At 38.7% G+C, this 19,385-nt stretch overlaps 1 protein-coding gene across 1 annotated transcript; it reads left to right on the top strand.

Annotated features, from left to right (window-relative positions):
* Positions 1-1,029: 1,029 nt before the first annotated feature.
* Positions 1,030-19,385, top strand: dap (death-associated protein). Its single transcript, XM_030123694.1, has 4 exons — positions 1,030-1,247; positions 3,020-3,116; positions 11,661-11,703; positions 17,458-19,385. Exons 1-4 carry the CDS (start codon positions 1,193-1,195, stop codon positions 17,575-17,577), a joined length of 315 nt encoding a protein of 104 aa, XP_029979554.1. The 5' UTR covers positions 1,030-1,192; the 3' UTR covers positions 17,578-19,385.

The following is a 19,385-nucleotide window of genomic DNA, read 5'->3' as shown; positions in this document are numbered from 1 at the left end:
ACAAACACAGTATAGTTAGTCATTTATCGAGATGATGCTAATTAGGCTTGTTTACTTTGTTTCCTACATCAGCACCAGGTTAGGCACAGCTTTGATATCTCATATTAGCTGAGAGTGCAAGTCCAAGATTTAATCATCCATTACCATCCTAATATAGAGATGGTAGTTAAAAGGAAACAAGGAAAACATTTTTTAAATGCTAGCCTATATGGCAGCCTCTTGCAGACTTGCAGCAAAAAGTTAGATTGTTACACAAGGCAAAAAAACAAACAAACAAAATAACTGATAGTATCCAAGCAGTGTAATAAATTGTCATTAAAGTGACGGAAATTAGTACAATGTCTTATACAAATCCAGACAACACGAAAAAAGAAAAGCAAAACATTTGAATGATTTATGGATGATATTTTCGCACAACAATGGCATTTTAACTGGTTTCTTAGTCATACATTAATGATTGCTGTTTTATTTTGTAAGAATCCATATGAGTATTAGCTTCAGTCACGTGTTTAAACACAGAAACATGCAAGGATTGACTAATTTATTTATTTTTTGCTGTTGTTTCTCTCGGATAAGCAGTGGATAATGGATGGATGGATGGATGGATGGATGGATGTTTCTCTAGTATGTAAGTAAAAATGTAAGAAAAGTAAAATAGAAAAAAAACTGTATATACATATAAACTTTAGACTACATAAAAACAGAGGCATCATAGAGGTACAACACAATGTATAGCCTGTTATTTATGTTTATTTTGCAACCATAATGACAAATAGAAAGTATAAATACAGTATCGCACATATTTAGGTTGCTGAAAACAAGCTTTTTATAGGTGGAATTAGAATACTTTATTCTTTTTTTTTTTTTCCTTTCTTTTTTTTTTTTTTTTGCTGTTTGCTTTTCAATGAAATCTTTATTCAAGAAGGTAGTAAAGTATACAATCAATGTACATCCAAACACAAGCCTGATTCATTCCTGCTTTGAGACTACGTCAGCACGTTCTTTACGTCCGTGCGCTCCACACATGGTTGTACGTGACGTCACCACGCACCGTTCCCAAACAATGCTCAGGAAAAAGCCACGTTGACGATCCAGACTCAAGTGTTGTCCACAATTTCGGCCAGAATAAAGCGAGATTTCGTTAGCAGACGCTCAGATTTCATCTCACCGCAGAGTTCAGGTCAGAGAAGACATGTCGTCACCACCGAAGGAGAAAGTGGAGACCAAAGGAGGACATCTCCCCGCAGGTAAAGAACCACCTGCACTGAGGTTGTTGATCAAAGCTTCCAGAACCTACAGGCCTGGCTTTCTTTTTGCATTATCTCAAAGCAAAAATCACATGATTAATTCTTATGTAATCGCAGAAGTGGCAATGACTGACTGTGTTTAGCGAGCAAGACCGCGAATAATGCAATCTGCCACATTTCACAATTCTCCCCCTTTTTTTTACTTCCTGATTGGAGGATATTTACAACGTTATTAAACCTGGTGATACTGTAGCGTTTGTTACATTTACAGCGTGGCGAAGTAGCAGCAGCTGATTGTCGATGACGTGGAGGTCATAGGCTCCGTGGACGTGGGTAGAAGTAGAAGTAGATATGGTGTACGTGGACATAAGGAGGGTGGCAGGGCATAGGGGCCTCTGCAGATGCACGACTGATAGCACACAAAGATAACACATGGCCCTCGAACGCAACATGCGATTAGTGGGAAGGAAGGACAAGCCACAGCCTGCCAGTTAATCTGAATGAAAAGCCCCGCAACAGAGGGGTCAGGGGTCAAGGCTGTAACCCAAACAGCTGTCCCCTAGGTGTTCAGTTTAATGCAGGGGTGTCAAACTCCACATACAGCCCAATATGAGCCCATCTAGACCAGACCAGTATAAAAATAAAATAATAATAGTGGAAAAAAACCCTCAAATTACATTATGAAAACGTTGACATCTTCAAAATGTCCTTAAAAATGTGAATAACATGATCAAGCAGAAATTTCTTAAGAAAAGTAGGTGCAATTTTAACATTATGCCTCATCTTATCATGTATGTTTGCTAAATGCAGTGGACCTACAAAGGCACAAAACATTTAATATCACACATAATGTTGTTAAAATTGCATTTGTTTTACTTGAGGCATTTCAGTTTAGTCATATTTGTTTAGTTTTGTCACATTTTTTTTGGAAGGGATAGTTTGTAAATGTAAAGATTTTCTTGTAAATTAACTTTTTTTACACTTAAAGAGAAGAAAAGTTGGAGTTTCCATTCTGATAGTATTTTAGTGGTCTGACCCACTTGAATTGGGCTGTATGTGGCTCCTGAATAAAATGAGTTTGACTCCCTTGATTGTTAATAGTTCAGTGGAATTTTTGTATTTTACAAATTCATCCAGCAGGCCAGATTGGACCCTTTGGTGTGCTGGTTTTGGTCCATACAGTTGTGAAAAAAATTATTACACCACCCTTGTTTTCTTCAATTTCTTGTTCATTTTATTGCCTGGTACAACTAAAGGTACATTTGTCTGGACAAATATAATGATAACAACAAAAATAGCTCATAAGAGTTTAATGTAAGAGCTAATATCTAGCCATTTTCCATGGTTTTCTTGATAATAACCAATATCATTTAAGTTCATCAATAGCTATGGCATTGTACTGCCAAAAACAGTGATTCTAGGCATTTCATGTTTTCTTTTCTTTCTGTGTTAGTCACATGATACACACAGGAGTTAGTACTTGATTGCATAACCGTTGTTTTTGATGACTTTTGATAGTCTAATAATTTTTCCCGGGACTGTATGTGTGACACCCCTAGTTTAATGTCTTTCTAGATGACACTAGGATAGAGCAGCATTTTGGGTTGAGTCTTTACTTTGTGGACACATAATGCCTCTACGCACTACTAAGTCAGATTAGTCCACATAAATACATATTGCCTTCCTAAATTTTCAGTTAAACTCTAAAGTGCACTGCAAATGTAAGATTTCATTGTTGATCTAAGTGATTTGTGTTTCTATGTGTGTGGCAGTAAAAGCCGGGGGTATGAGGATAGTGCAGAAGCACCAGCCACCTGCTCCCCCAGAACCGCTGCAGAAAGATGACGAGGAGGAGTACGAGAGCAGCAGGTAACGCACACACATTCATTTGGTTCCCATGTGTTTAGGGGACGTTACATTCCCCTCTTCTCATTTCCCAGCTTGCACCTCTTCAACTCTCTTCCTCATGTCTTACTTGCATCTGTCTTGCTAGAAAAGATGAGGGGAGAGACGCGGAGGCAACAGGCATTTAACAAAATGAGACATCGTTGCCTCAGAGCTATCATTTAAAATAAATGTTGGTATGCATGATAGAGATGACGTGTCAAACGGCTTTATCGTCAATTTTTTCACAGTGCACTGATGTGTTTCATATGATGTGATATGAGCAGAACAGTCTTCATATGAGCTTATAACAAACTTTTCATTCACTTCAAAATATATACTCAATTTCATTACATGCATTTGACTATTATTGTTACTATTTACGTAAGACAACTTTTGAGTAAGGAAAACTTTAATTTTCACTTTCATTTCGTGTAAAGAAAAAAAAAAAAATTCTGCAAAACATCTTTTTCATTCATCATGGGTCTGATTGCCAAAAAAACTTGCACATACATGCAGGTAAACATTTAACTTCAATCATATTTCCTCCAGCAATCATCAATTCATCACTCTTCAAGAAACGTCTTCAAAAAATGCCCAGTGAGGTCAATTTTAGATCACAGGCAAAAAGTAAGAGGCACAAAATAAGGAAATAAAAACATGAGAAGAGTGTTGTGACTCATTCACTTCCTGCAGACTTTCCCCTACCACAACATATAAAATCCAACCCTACCCCTAAATAACTCTTCATCTTCACCATAAAGATGCCACGTTCCCATAAGTGACTGAGAGATTTACGCTCCTATAATACAATAAATATCAGTTCCATTCACACGCATGTACAGACACACATATACAGCCAAGTTACTTGCGCAGCTGTTTCTATAGTCCATTCATTAGACTTACAAGCTATATAGACATGCAAGCCTTTGATTGAAAGCCCATCACTGCTTTTCCAATTTAGTGATTTGCAAGTTGGTAATCACAGCTACACACTCGGTACAAACCATGCACATTGTCAACTATGATCATGGATTGTGTTGTGAAACAAAAAAATTGCCCCTTGTGTCGATAAAGTTGAACTAACTCAACAATGTCGCCGCTTTCACTCGTGCATGTGGTAATATAGTAGGCAGTTTGTGTACTTGTTGTGCACCATTTCCAGCAAAACAACATAATTGCTGCATAATTACAGCATTAACTCGTACAACCCATTCAGCAGCCACTATTGTTTGCTATAAGACATTTTGGTTTTCATGTTTTACATCACACTGGCTTCATGTTGGAGCAGCAATAATTGTTTCGTTTCCATATTCGCATGTTTACGATACATTGTCTGCACTGAGGTTATTTGATTCTGCGATGAAGGTGGTGCAAATTGTTGCCCGTTCTCACCATCATTGTGTGTGTCTTCCTTTACACCCATGTATGTCTGCTCAATATTCATGAAGACCCGTCAGCAATGTGCATATCGGTACAGGTGGCATATTCACACCGCATATCAGTTTGAGTGTGTGTATGTGTGTTGATGAGAGGTGATAAATGAGAACTGACAAGCAGTGCACAGCAGTAAGCAGGGTTCAAGAACATTGCCAACTGTCAAGATATTTTTTGTGCATGTACTTTATTCAAACAACCACACACTCACCAAATTACATCTTTCATGCTTGTTTCTTTTTTTTTTTTTTTTTTACTTTTCTATAATTTGGGCAGAAATAGTATCAAGCCTGTCAGTAACAAGTCATTTCCTTTTTCCTCCCGTTTACTTTGTGCAGGTATGAGTGGCAATATTTGACAGAGCATTAAAATGAAAAGTGAGGTCAAGTAGCTAATACAAGTACAAGAACAACACAGAAGCAGGGCTTATACATTTCAAGGGTAAAGCCACATGTCTGAAATGAAAACAATCCCGACTGTAAGAGAAACACTTTATGCCACTGGTTTCTTAGTGTGTAATTGCCAAGATGTAGCTGCAATCACAGTCAAATATGCCCTTCTTCATTTTCTAAAGAGTCATTGAGAGAACGTTGAGTTGTACAGTATATCAATAATTCATAATGAAACCAAAACCAGTAGCTTCATCAATTGTTGAAGATCCTCAAAGGGCAAATGGTTCAACCCTTTAGACCGCATTAAAGCTGCCAGCGACGAAAAGCACCTACTGATCTAAAATGTTTAATAGCCACTAAACCTATCAATACATTTAAATAATTCAGGTAAAACGCAGTTTCTCAGCTTTTCAACAGCATCAGATATGACCAATTTGGATGTTTAGAGGCTCCGTAGTGAACGTGGAAATGCCATCATCTACTACAATATTGATTCGCCAGTAACCCCTATATATTTTGACAAATGACAGTGGTTCTAGGTGCTTGTTTTTATGTTCAGTTTATGATGTACTTTGCTGAGAAAATCACTTGTCAGTTTTTTCTGATTTTAATTAGGGGTGTAAGAAAATATCGGTTCTGCAATATATCACAATATTTCATTTCACGATACTGTATTGATACTAAAAAGTACTGTATTGATATTTTTAGGTATTTATTCAAATGCAGATGTTGTGGAGGTTAATTTTTGTTTATTTCTATTTTTTGTTAATATTTTATTTATTATTGTTTATCACTGTTTTATTGAAAAATGGTTATTTGAAGCCCCCTAAAAGCACTTTTTACTGTCTGAGAGGCAGATGTTAGTTCCTTTGTTGGGATGGCACAAAAATAATGTTATGATTTTGGTTATGAACTAATAGAATATGAACATTTGAGCAGGATCTTAAACTGTAATGTCTGTAAAATATAATTGAAGTTTTAACAGAAGAAAATTTTGTGATATAGCATCAGATCCTGTTGTGATCAAATAAAAATGTGTTTTGTATTTGTGCATATTTCGGGTGTAATTCAATTCTTCAAGGAAATAATCCTTTTTAAAAAAGAAACAAACAAAAAATGGCCTTTTTAACAGTATCATGATATATTGTGATATATCGTATCATGATCCTAGTATTGTGATTTGTATGGTATCACCATATTCTTGCCAATACACACCCCTAATTATACTAACACATGAATTTACTCAGAGCTTTTATGAACAGCTATAATTAGTAAATAAAATATAAGAAAATACGTGACTTTCACTGAAAAATGCAAAATACAGAGGATTATATGATAATAGACGGAGGTAAATCACTTGAGAACAGTACATGTAGAGAAAAATTAATTTGGAAGTCACCTGAAAAAATAATTCTCTGACTTTAAGGGTTAAATTAGGCTACGAGGGGAATACAGTCAGCAATAGACAGTTGAAATCAGAAAGTAGCTCAGTAGACTGTTCAGTAATGTGACTTAAATTAATTAAATGCACACCACCATTAAAGCACATAATGAATACTCAAAGTTCGGTTGTATTAACAAACCCCAAGTGTGCTCAATCCCTTGCTCATAAACTAGTAGCCATGTCCCATGATAATGGAGCATGCTTTGAGTGACACACCAGTCATTTAACAGGGGTGCTCTTCATTATGCTCATGAAAGTATTATCTGCCAGTGATGAGTAACGTACATTTATAATTCACACAAAGCAGTGCATAAGTGACCTTCACTGGAAAATAGCAGCAGGACAGTTAGCTGTGCTAGCGTACGTGGTAGTGACACAGTTTATCATTTAGAAGTGCAATATAAGCTGGTTAAAGGGCAGAAGGTGCATAAAAGCAACTGTAACGCTGCCCGTTTTTCAGACTGAACACAATGATAATTAAATGACTGAATGCAAGCCTCTGAAAATGGAGGGAGTCCATTTAGAATGGCTGTAATTCCCAAACGGTTAATGCTATATTTTTGTTAAGCCCCTTGAATTAAAGCATAAAGTCCACATTTCAGTCCCATCTTGATTGTTTCATTTCAGATCCGCTGTGGTGGTGTAGCAGAGCAAAGATTACAGAATTTGTCTTGCTGTCCCAATATTTATAGACCTATGTATCATGAAAAATTAAATGTTTAAATTCAGGCTAAAGTGCTTAAGTTCAAGCTTTTTCCTTTGTCTTTTATTAAAATAGATTAATTAAAAATGATCATCGTCAGCTAAAACTAAGCATTTAATTGAGATTCAGCTTTCAACCAGTGTCCTGTTTTTGCGGCATCTTTCATTGTATTGCCTTGTTTTTGCACTAACAATTATTTTCTGTTAATCTGCCTGTTATATTCTTAATTAATCATTTTAAAAAATAGTGTATAAGCCTCTTAGAATTTTCAGAGCCTAAGGGGATTTTTAACGGTGGAACAGATATTTCATTTTAAAGAAAAGACATTATTACTTGGGCAATGATAATGAAAGAGAAACAGTGGTGCTCACTCACTAAGTAAAAAAACACCCTGTTGAATCATCATTTAGTTTGATAAACTCACCATTGCCTGACTGTGTAAAATCAGCTTTACTTTTCTCCTGTGAAATGTTTACCTTTGACTAAAAATTGCCTGTCAGCGTCCAAAAAGAGAATCTGAGTAACTGCACTCCATCGGTAAATACGGCCAGTGAAACCCTCTCATTCACACACACATACACACTGCGTCTGTCCCTCGCTGTGTCACGCTGATGGACGTCTAGCAGGTGGCTACTGGGTAAATTTCGCATTAGTAGGAGCCAGTGAAGCGTTGTAGTCAGGGGAACACCTGCCGTACCCAATCTAGGTGAGATGGACAGATGGGGCAAGGAGAAGGAGATAGGTGGCCACGGATTATGGCGAGGAGGAGAGAGGATTACGATGATATGGGAAGCAAGAGATACCATGGTGATGTGAAGATAGGAAAGAGGGTGGTATTATTAGGCGGGAGAAGGAGGAATGGAAGATAAAGTTGGCGACAAGGGCTGAGATATGACCGGAAGAGCCAGAACAAACTAGTGACCCAGGAGAGGCATCCTGCCCACCAACTGTCAGCTGAATGTGCTTTGAAATGCATTAGGAATACTTCTTCTGACTAGGATGGACAGATGCAACCATGAGTGGTTTTTATCCTCAGAAGTTGTTTCTCTTCTGCAAACCGGTGTTGAAGCAAGCATTAGACAAGTTACAGCAGATTGCAAATGGAGCCAAGTTCATGAACATGGCTGCAACTTCACTCAGTATAATAAGAAATGCATTGTTATCACATCCTTGTCTGTTCCAGATAAGAGTATCCGTTACGTATCCCAAAATCACATGGAAGGGCCTCGTGCTGTGTTGCACTGTCACCTTTTCCTACGTATTTTGGTGAGAGGTGGATATGTTCCAGAGGCTCAGAAAGCAAGCGGGTGGTGCTGTGTGTATACGCTTGACTAAATCACTGCACACATACACCGTACGTAGGGACTGTGCTGAAATGTGCAGTAAGCTGACAGCTTGTGGTGAAAAGTTGAGGGGAGTGAGAAGAGTAGGAAAGAGGAGGAGGGAAGACAGGCAACAGGCATCAGTTTCTATAGCAACCACCACCTCGCCCACGGCAACAAACTTCCCGCTCTGCTGAAGCACAGAGAAAGAGATGGGTGGGGTAGCAGTCGTAGTGTTGGTGAGGTGTGGCGTTAAAGCTAAATACAGGGAATTAGATCGTATACAGATAGAATAATGCATATGTCACCCTCTGAGTTATTAAACTAATTACTTAGCTTTGCAATTTGTATCTCCATCTGACTTTCTCCCTCATCCTCCTCTTATTTCCTCTAACTATTCTCTCCTCACACAAAGCGACTCCTTCAGGATTCCTTGCAGCTCTCTACTGCCCCCTGCAGACCCCCGCTGCCTCCGTATGCAACCACCCTCCTGACATCAAACCAAGCTACATCAGAAAGCTTTGTCACCTTTGGTTTCTCTTTGTGACCACCTCTACATGTTTCTGTTCACTGCAGCCAATGCATGAAAACAACAGTATGTGGTTTTGTTGTTTTGTATCTAGATTAGGCTATCTGAGCCTGTAATAGGGGAGTTTTACTAATCCCCGATTAAAAGTCTTCTTAAACTGATTAACTTATCTGTTCTTTGTTTATCAAGCATGACTAAACCTGCAATTTGTGACTGTATATCTGATGCCATAGTATTTTTGTCTGCGACATATTGGGATGAAAAATATAGAAATCTTCTTATAGGGGCGTGGGCTATCCTTGCCTAAACTTAAATGCTCTACGGCTGGTTTCAGCAGACTAAACAAAAAAGCAGATGAGTACTCAAAGTCCTATGAACCGACTTTGTTGTAAAATTCAGATGTTTAATACACGTGTGACTTTAGACAGTTTTTTGTCAACATCATCCCTTGTGTAGCCAAAATAATTCCAGACAATTGATCCACTTTTCTTCTTTGCAGCTATGTATTCCTAACTATGTGTTTTCTCCTGTTCTTCGCTCATTTTCATGTTGTATTTGAGAATTACTTTTGATGGCTTACATTGCTATCTGTCTATCTGCACTCTTTCTGTGATTAGTATACTGATTTTTTTTCCCCATTATCCATGCTTATTTTGTTTACACTGACTTACTGTTTGCACATTTCATTATTGTGATGGCACAATGGAAAGATACAATAGAATAGAGACATGCAGCAACCCAGCATGCGGTGGAATATTAGCCCACGCTATCTCAGTATGTGAATACATATCCAACTGTGTGTGTCTATTCACCTCAATCAACCATGTCGCACCTCGCTGTAGCTCGATCAAACCTGACAGGTTATCATTCATATGTGAAGGATGGCTCTATAGCATGTGGTGAAACACATGAAAATAAAACAGTTGAAGGAATAGTTTTTGTAAAGACATTTTGCCTAAAATGTGTATGATTGAGATGAAGTTTCTCTGCTTGTCAGGCTGTGGCTGTGCAGCATTAATGAGTTATCTTAGCCGGAAAGTTCAGAAATTAGAATATCTGGTGTCCTGTGCTTACACACCATTTAAATTTTTTTTTTTTTTTTCAATTACACAGGCATGTGTAATGAAGGCAAATCCTTCTGCCTCGGTGCATGGCCCACTTCCAGGTGTGTTTAAGATTTCAGTTTGATGGGTTCTTGCTCACAGACACACACACATACATATATATATATATATATATATATATATATATAATAAGTCACTGAGATTTTTCAGCCAAGTTCATTTTCTCAGAGTTTTTCCCTCTACACATACTACTGTAGAATATGTAGATTTATTCTACATTTGTTCCCTTGACAACATTTTTAGCTGAACTTTTTAGCTAAATGTTAGCTGGGAGCTAGCAGGACCTCACAGCCATCATGACATTAATTTGAATGAGGAACACTTAAAGTCCTAATATTCTATATTTAAGGTAATTGAATTGCTGATAGCAACCCTCTTAACCCCACATTTTGACAAGTGGATAGTGAAGAGTAATCGGTGAAATCCAACACGTCCAGGCACTAATTTAACACTAAGGTGTTAATATTCCCATTAAAATGAGTAGGAAAAGGCTATTCAGTGCCAAGATGTTGATTGCAGGGATGGAGGTCAGCCAGATGTGTTAAGAATCCATAACAATTAATCGGCTGTGATGTAAAAAGTTGTGCATGGATCATAAACTATTTAAAAGTAAGTAGCAGATGTTTCAAATGTTATGCAATTCACTTGAGTGCTTCACTTCAGATTGCTGAGGTTGCACTTTGCAGCCTAAATATGGTGTGAAATTTTCTATTTTCTCACCATATTTAGGTTGTTAATGAGGTAAACTATAAGCTGGACATGGTGCTGCTATAGCTAATGACTTTGAGTGGAGTTTTGAAGGTGGTTACAACAACTGTACTCTTTTGCCGAGGGTGACGATGCCGTAAAATTAGACGGCGCTCGTTTGTCATGTCAAGGTCGATACTTACCTCAGGTTCCGCATTCCTCCTCCTCATCTTTTTCTCTGCCTCCATCCCTTCTCTTTCTTTATGTCTGAGTGAGCACCCTCCTCTCCTCTCCTCTCCTCTCCTCTCCTCTCCTCTCCTCTCCTCTCCTCTCCTCTCCTCTCCTCTCCTCTCCTCTCCTCTCCTCTCCTCTCCTCTCCTCTCCTCTCCTCTCCTCTACCCTGACCTCCCTTTACTCCTTAACTCCTTTTTTCCCTACCCTCCTATGCCCCTCCTATGCCCCCCCCATCTGCCCTGATCCCTTTATCCTTTTTAACTTAGCATACCCTCAGTTCTTTCCCACCTCTCCCCCTCCTTCTCCCTTCTCATGCTTTCCATGCAGACTCTGTGAGTCCCAGCATTTGGTCAGGATGAATGGGAGCTATTTAAGCTGCTGGCAGGTCCATCCGGGGTGTGTGTGTGTGTGTGTTACTAGAGAGTGTAACACTGTAGATGGTGTGTTTTGACAACTTGGGATGTTTACATTTTTTGGCACTGTGTCACTTTTGGAGCAGCAAAGATGTAAACAAACTCTACCCTACTTAACATACCCTCACTGAGAATAAAATACAGCACTCATTGCTCATGTATTCCATATTGTTTTATTGTTTATGCTACTGTGTTATTACAATAATTGCAGCACTCTTAATCTTTCTTTTTTCTCTTTTTCTAGCCCACCAAAGGCCCCCGTGGTCGTGTCTGGAGTGATTACGAAGGTAACCTATCCACATGTGCACACACAGACCACCAGTAATGTAGAAATGGGGATTATAAGGTAGTTCAAATCTGGGACGTGTGATCTACAGGGAGAGGTAGTAACTCACTGCTAAGATAGAGCAAGAGAGAAACAGAAAAACAGCAAAGCGGGGAAGGGAAGAGAGGAAAATGGATAGTGCAAACAGCGAGAAGGGCACATTAAATGTTTGTACAATCGGGTATTCATTGATAATGGTGTTGTTAACATGTCTATACTTCAATACAGTGCTGCTACAACCAGAAAACATGTCATACATTCAAAGTCCCACAAAAGTAGTAGATGAAAAGGTTGGGTTTGGTTATCTGGTGCATTATCTTTGTTAGACAGCCTTGACCTGCCTCTGCAAAGTGGGTCTGTGAATAGTAGTGTTTGTTTAACCCTTTTGTTGGAATTGGTGTGAAAGACTTCATACTGTATATGTGTGGAAAGTGTCCTTGAGTGCCTGGATAGCTCTATTCACTGCTGTGTGTGTGTGTGTGTATGTGTCTATATATGTGTGACAGACCAGGCTGATTGTTTGCGGAAGATTGCTGTGATATCAGCAAGGTGGCAGGCATCCCATTTATCCCCCGATCCTACCCTAGCCTTCCCATTCGCCCCCTATCACTGCCATCAAACCCAGAGGCTAGCACTGCACAAAGCCTCTGAAAAGCCTTTTAGGAGCTAAGTGAAACACTTCTGTGTGTGTATCTCTATGTGTGCACTTTGGAGTCAGCAGAGGATTTTTTTTAAATGGAAGACGTAAGACTTTTCTTTGCTGTGATTTTCTGTTTTTCTTCTGTTTTGAATGACAGAATGGGATGCCGAGTTGCCTTTGTAAGAATTTTTTCGACAAAACATAGCGAACGTGGGTGTTTTTAGATGTAGCTGAGGTGAAGCAGACACTTTAAGAAAAATAATCAAAGGTACTTCAGGTGGTAAATGTCTTTGTGACCCCTGACCCCATGGCAAGAAGCAGCACAAATAGTTAGAAACATCTGACTTGTTGAATTTAACATGGTATAAAACATCAGAAAATGAATACATTAAGGGCCAGACCTACTAAAGGTTTATAAAAGGTGTTTAAAAACGTGTGCAAACTCATTGCACATGCAAAAAAATTGACAAACTGATTTACTAACAGTGCACACTAAGGGTTGCATCTTTCAAAGGTGCAAAATGCCACGTCTGCATCCAGTTAGTACGTTTGCCGCAATGAGTATGCAATATGGGGTGTTTACATGCAATTGTGTGTGTGCTGGGAGGAGAAAATGTAAATATATTAATTTAGCACACGCAAAGTGATTTATCAAACTGAAAGCTATTCTGCTCATAGAAACCATACTATATTTTACATGTCTCAAAGGGAGGAGCAAACGGTTTGTATGTGCAGTTGCGCACACATAGCAAGATGCAGAGAACACATTTTTTATCCTCATGTGAACATTTTTGGAATGACGGAAGAAAAAATAATGGAGTCATATGCAGCCGACACATACACACACTTTATGGGATTCTTTTAAAGGCTACTTTTCCACTTGATCTGATGATTGTGATTAAAAATATGCACCAACATTAGGCTACAGTGTGACAAAATTATGTGCGCCTGACAGTTATTCAATCCAACAATCCCCATGGCCCCCCACCTCTAAAATGAATCTGGCACTGCTGCCCAGCAATGCCATTTTAGAACTTCTAGATGAACTACAGGATGAAATTTGGTCCAGTCACAAGGAGGAGTCATGCAATACCTTTTATGTCAAAACTCCACACAACGTTACATTTCCTTCCATCTGGATCATTCAAGCACACTGTTGCCATTAGTGCTGGCGTATCCCAGAACAGTTTTTCCAGTGTATTGTCTCCATGATGACAACCAGTAGTGCACGCAAAATCCTCATTTAAATAGGGTGGTCTCCAAGACTTTGCACCTGTTGTCATTTGCGTAAGCAATCTTAATAAATTGCATACAAACAGCGGTTCGAACCCAACACACAGTATTCTAGACTGTGCATGCAAATTAGTACAAGCAAATTTGGATCTTAGTAGATCTAGCCCCAAACATCATAATGTCTGAACATTGTGCAAAATGTTCAAAGGGAGATCACACTAAATACTACCACTTTTGTTTACAGAGGCTGTTTCTTCCTGAAACCTTTGTTTTTACTGCTGTGCATACTTCCCATATATCCAGATGTATCTTAATACAGAGACCGAGATTCTTTTATTAAATCAACAAACCTAACATTAGACTAGGACTTTTGCACTGAACTGTATATCCAACCAGACACTATGTATAAATCATATGTATAAATGTTTAAATCAATTATATTTCATATCAAATCTACAAGACTCTTTAAATGCTCTTTAAATCTTTTTTTCCCCGCAGTATATTATTCTATTTTACAAATTAAGCAATACATTTCCATCTGCCACATGGACACAGATTATTGTCTTTTTTCCATCTTATCACTTTTCAGTCACACATTCTTCTTTCCATAATTTAATAAAACATGAGAATCCAGAAAAAGGAAGTGTATGTCACATGACGTCTCTGAATAGTGCTACTCTGGAGGTAAGACGCACACCTTCCCAGTCAACATGACTGCTATTCATAGTGCAACTCACTAATGCAGCTAATTTGCTGCATTACCTCCATGACTTTGCAACAGCAAGAAGCAAGAAAAACGGGTCAACCGGAGGTCAAATTCATCCACATCCCATGCAGATACCTGTGGAATAGGCTTTGACTGAAAGACCTTTTGTCCAGCTACACATATGCAGAAATGCTGGTGTACAAACAGATGTATGATGGAAAACCAACAGATATGTACACTGAGGATTAGGGTCAGGCAGGGATGGGAGGCACAGTAACACTTGTGTCCATATGTGTGCTGTGGAAAATTGATTAAGATGGTTATATAACTTATCCATGTGGACAACTAAGAAATCAGAATATGAAGTAATATATGTTTAATTAGGAGTGTTCATGTGCACATATGGCAACATCAGAAGAGATGAGGCATCACCAGTAACTTAAAACTCCACTATTATAGATGAAAGAATTAAATCCACAACATTAATCCACTTAATCATATAAATGGCAGTGTAATGTGTGCTTTTCATGGATACTTCCTGCATTTGGATTCCTAGCATTAGGCAAGCTCATGCAGCTTCGTCTTTATACCCAAAGATATGCCGTGTGTGAGCATGTGCGTGCTATAGCCTCGAAATTTCACCAATCAACTTGAAGTCTAATTCTCTCAAATGGTGGAAAAGAGGTGTGAAGGTGGCTGAGACTAGCTGGAGAAGGATAAAGAGAGAGAGTGGTGAATAGAGGAGGCAGAAACCAGCTATGAAAGGAAAGTCTGGAAACATCAGAGGCAAAGAAAGAGAGGCAGGAAAATATATATATAGCGAAAAAAAGAAAAGACGAAAGATAACAGCAGGAGGTCGGGTTGTGATTGTCATAAGTTCCTGATTTAAATTCAGAAATATTGTCGCTGATCAAATTCCTGCTTTTATCCGATTTAGAGGCGAGGCTGTTTATGAGCAAATATTTCTTGGAATAAGAGATTGAGGTTGCAGAGCAGATGAGCACGGGCAGATTAGTGCCTCATACTGTACCCTTCACGCACTTTGGGATTTTCTCATTGTTATTATGACTATCAAAGAGAAAGCATTTGAGCTGGGTCATATAAGGCGCACATACTGTACACTAAAGCAGAAACAAGCAGCGTAACCCAACACTTAATACTCTTTCACACACACAATACACAGATCTCAATAGAAAATGTGTGAATTATTATTCGGTTAATAATGTAAATAAATGAATAAATAAATTAGCAGTGGCGGTATCAACATTAACTTTAACCCTTGTCTTGGTACTAAACATCACTATGTTACAAGTAAGATGCAGTAATCATCACAGGAACTGTCATATGAAAGCTTTACTTATGTTAAGGTTTTTTTTTTTAAAAAAGGGAGGACATACAGTACTTGTAAGAGTTCAGTTTCTTTAGCTGTTGCCACCTCTTTTTCACTGCAGTTTTGTCCTTGAAAAGTTAAACAATCTGCTGTTTATGCAGAGAAAAAAAGCAACTTCTACCTAGTCCTTTTGAGATATGATGATGTACATGTTGGCAGCAGATAGAGTTTTTTCAGTGGCTGATGTTGATGGATTAAATATGATGTATGAGTTAGAGTTATTTTTCAGACAAGGTTTTATTTTTACTAATTCTGGCATATTTACATGGGTATATTTTTTATACAGCAATGTTCAGAAATGTGCATGGTCCCTATTAAATAAACCAATAAATGAGCTACAACAATGTATTAATTTCTAGCTTTGCTAACTTCACCCCCTCCCCTCCATAATTCTGAAAAATTCAGAAAGAGCCTGAGATGGAGGTGATCCGTGTCTGAATTTCCAGGTATAGATGTATGAAAGAAGTACTTCAGGGACATACATTTCACAGAGAATCACAAAACACCATATGAGGCTCAGAGAGGCTTAGTTTGTACTGGTTTTAACACCTTATAAAGGCCCTGTGTTCATGTACATGTACACTATATTTAGAATATTTTTGTCACTTTGTCTTGCCACCTCACACTCTTTTTCCACAGGGAGCTGAGGCCCTGAAGTGCTCTTAAACCGACCAGAGTTCCCCGACCAAAAGTAGACTTCTGCCTGTGTTCTGGTGTCACTCTGATGTTTTAATGCGTTATTTCAGATTCAATCCGACAAACAATTTAGCCAATGGATGAAGCAGTTTGATGAGGCAAAATTGCCTCCGTCCCCGGAGGCCAGTGAAATTACAGCGACAACTGCTTCATTTTGTCCAGACAGAAAATGAATGAGGTTTGGGAGTATCTGATTGAAGGACAGGTGGCCTTAACTTCTCTGTTTAGAGGTAGAGATTTTGTCATACAGATTTCATCAAGTTATACTAGAATACTAAAAATACAACACTGTTGTGAGATCGTTGTGAATATTCAAGAAGACTGAGCTGAGCCTAAAGGTTTTTATGTATTTGTTGATTTGTTTTGAGTGTGTACATTATCAAGAGCAATGACGTGTTTCATCACAATTGAGTCACATGACTTTGTTTACAGCTCAAAAGACAAGGTTTAGTGTTCATTTAAACGTTTATTGGTCATTGATATGTCAGCATTGTCCTAGTTTTCTTGTGTAGATCCATTTTCTGTGCCCTGTCTGCTGAGTAAATATTTTAAGCTTAAAGAAACTGGGAGTGTTAACATTCTACAGCAGACACACTGATGAGGCCACATGTCTGTTTGCTTTTTTTTTTTTTTTGTTTAGTAGCCTCCAACAATCTGTGCTCATTTTGGCAAAGTAATCAACCAGTGGTGATTATCTCAAAATAGCATTTAGTCAATCACAGTTTCAGCCACAAAATTGCCCAGTCGTTTTGTTAGTAATGTCATCTTGAAATAATTTGAAGTGTTCAGTGATAGGTTAATCGATTAATCTAAATTGCCCATAGGTGTGAGTGTGAGAGGGATTGGTTGTTCGTCTCTATATGTCGGCCCTGCGATGAACTGGTGACTCATCCAGGGCGTACCCCGCCTTTGCCCACAAGTAGCTGGGATAGGCTCCAGCGACCCCCATGACCCTAATGAGGATAAAGTGGGTTCAGGTAATGAATGTTAAGTGTAGGCAGAATGGATGCAGTTTGGTCCTGACTGTGTTTGCTGACTATTTTCTGTGCAGGGAGATAAGGACTTCACTCCTGCAGCTGCCCAGGTGGCCCACCAGAAGCCCCATCCCTGTGTCCCGAAGCTGCCCCCAGCCCAGCACATCAACCAGCACATCCACCAGCCTCGCAAGTGAGCCACACTGAGCTTCTACGATGGCTATGCTAACTCCACCAGCCAGCCTTTCCAATGGAACACACACAATGAAGATGTTTTCCCCACCAGGCCCAGATCTCCTTTAAATAATCAGAGTAATTTTTGACAGCCTGTGTATTACAGGCGCGAGTACGCAGCCGGACAATGCATGTCAGTATGGCCACTATAGAAGTCCCACAGTTTACACCCTCGCTGTTTTGATGCTGCACTACTAGATCTGCACTTTTGCGTCCTATCCTTAAGGGGGATTTTCCCAGGGAGTTGTATCGTCTTAAGGTGATATAGATGGGTGGAGGGGTCTTCTAGAATGGCTATCTTTGTAGTATTAAACAAGAATGGAGAAAGTGATCTCAGATCTGAGTCTGTGGGGGGAATTTGAAGCCCAGCAATGTTCTGACCAGTACCACATTACCACCACCACCAGCCAATCACCACAAACCAATCAGTCAAGCCAACCAATCACCTCAATACGACAGCCCCAAGCTCCAGCCCTCTGCTTATAACAGTCTTCACTTGCCAGCTAATAAATCACCTTCAACAATTAGTTCAGTGTGAGCATATCGCAGAAACTCGCCAAATTGTGCAGGTACAGCATGGACCAGAGATATTTAACTAGCTAATTACAAAGCAGTGCTTGCCAATTGCTAACTCAAATGCAGATGTTACAGCAACTCTGACAAGCATTCCTAGCTTACCAAGCAAAAACCAAATATGCCCAAAAGGAATTGGAGATGTAGTGATTGGACAACACTCGCTTAAATTTAGGTCAAGTAGACTAGAGTAAAGGAATTAGACTGAAAATATGACCATATGTGCAGTAACAGCTGTAGTTACCCCTTTCGCTATTTGATGCATTAATGTCATGACTTAAGTTGTTTGTGACATGAGCTTGTGGGTCATTCTAGAACTTATTTTAGCTTTTGCCATATCTTACGTCACAGTTCTTACCCTTTTATTTAAACAGAGTGGAACATCACCAGTCTCTGACCTGCTCTCTATTTTTGGTTGAGTTGTTAAATAAACCAAATCAGTTTAATCATAAATGTTTTCTAGCAGCTGTAACAGCTCAGTACCTTTATGCAGGTCTCAGTAGATTTATACTTTTTATTGTAATCAGTTTACATTGGATCAGAAGTTTATACATTAAAATTAGCTGCAGTATGAAAACAGGCAGGAATCTAAATAACACCATGTACTGTGATCCAGCTGTTTGGTTTTAACATTATAACAGAGTCCTATGCGTAATTACAAGCTTTGGAAAGCACTGAAAAGGAGAACAGAGCAGCAAAAACTAAAATCACTGTAAAATAAAGGGAGGAATAGAAAAATGGCACAAGTTGTTGTATCAGTACCAATGTCTACATTCCAGAGAAAGAAGAACAGCAGCCATATGACGGTTTATATATATACGTATGGTTTATTTCTGCTTGACACTTTATTGGTGTTGATTTCTCACTGCATATCAGAAATCTGTCTTAAAAACCAAACCAGTGTATCGCTAGTAATTACACGTATCAACACACGCAAACACACAACCCTGTTCCTTAATCACCCATCACCCTTACACATAAGTGTCACTTGCTGCAACACTAATGTTCAGGTTTCCAGGAAAGAAAGAAATTTATCTTGCCAAGAAGGAGTAATTTCCTGTTAATTTAAGTTTTAAAGAGTTTTATTTTTGTTTTTCTTGGTTCTTTTGCTTGAGTAAAATGTTCAAATTGTACAAATCCTTAGCCATTGAGTGGTATTAGGTGTGGTTGTCATATTAAATAAAGATATAGACTATCT

The sequence above is a fragment of the Sphaeramia orbicularis genome, chromosome 20, assembly GCF_902148855.1.
Source record: "Sphaeramia orbicularis chromosome 20, fSphaOr1.1, whole genome shotgun sequence".
NCBI classification, from domain to species: domain Eukaryota; kingdom Metazoa; phylum Chordata; class Actinopteri; order Kurtiformes; family Apogonidae; genus Sphaeramia; species Sphaeramia orbicularis.
This window is presented reverse-complemented; position numbering and strand designations above follow the sequence as displayed.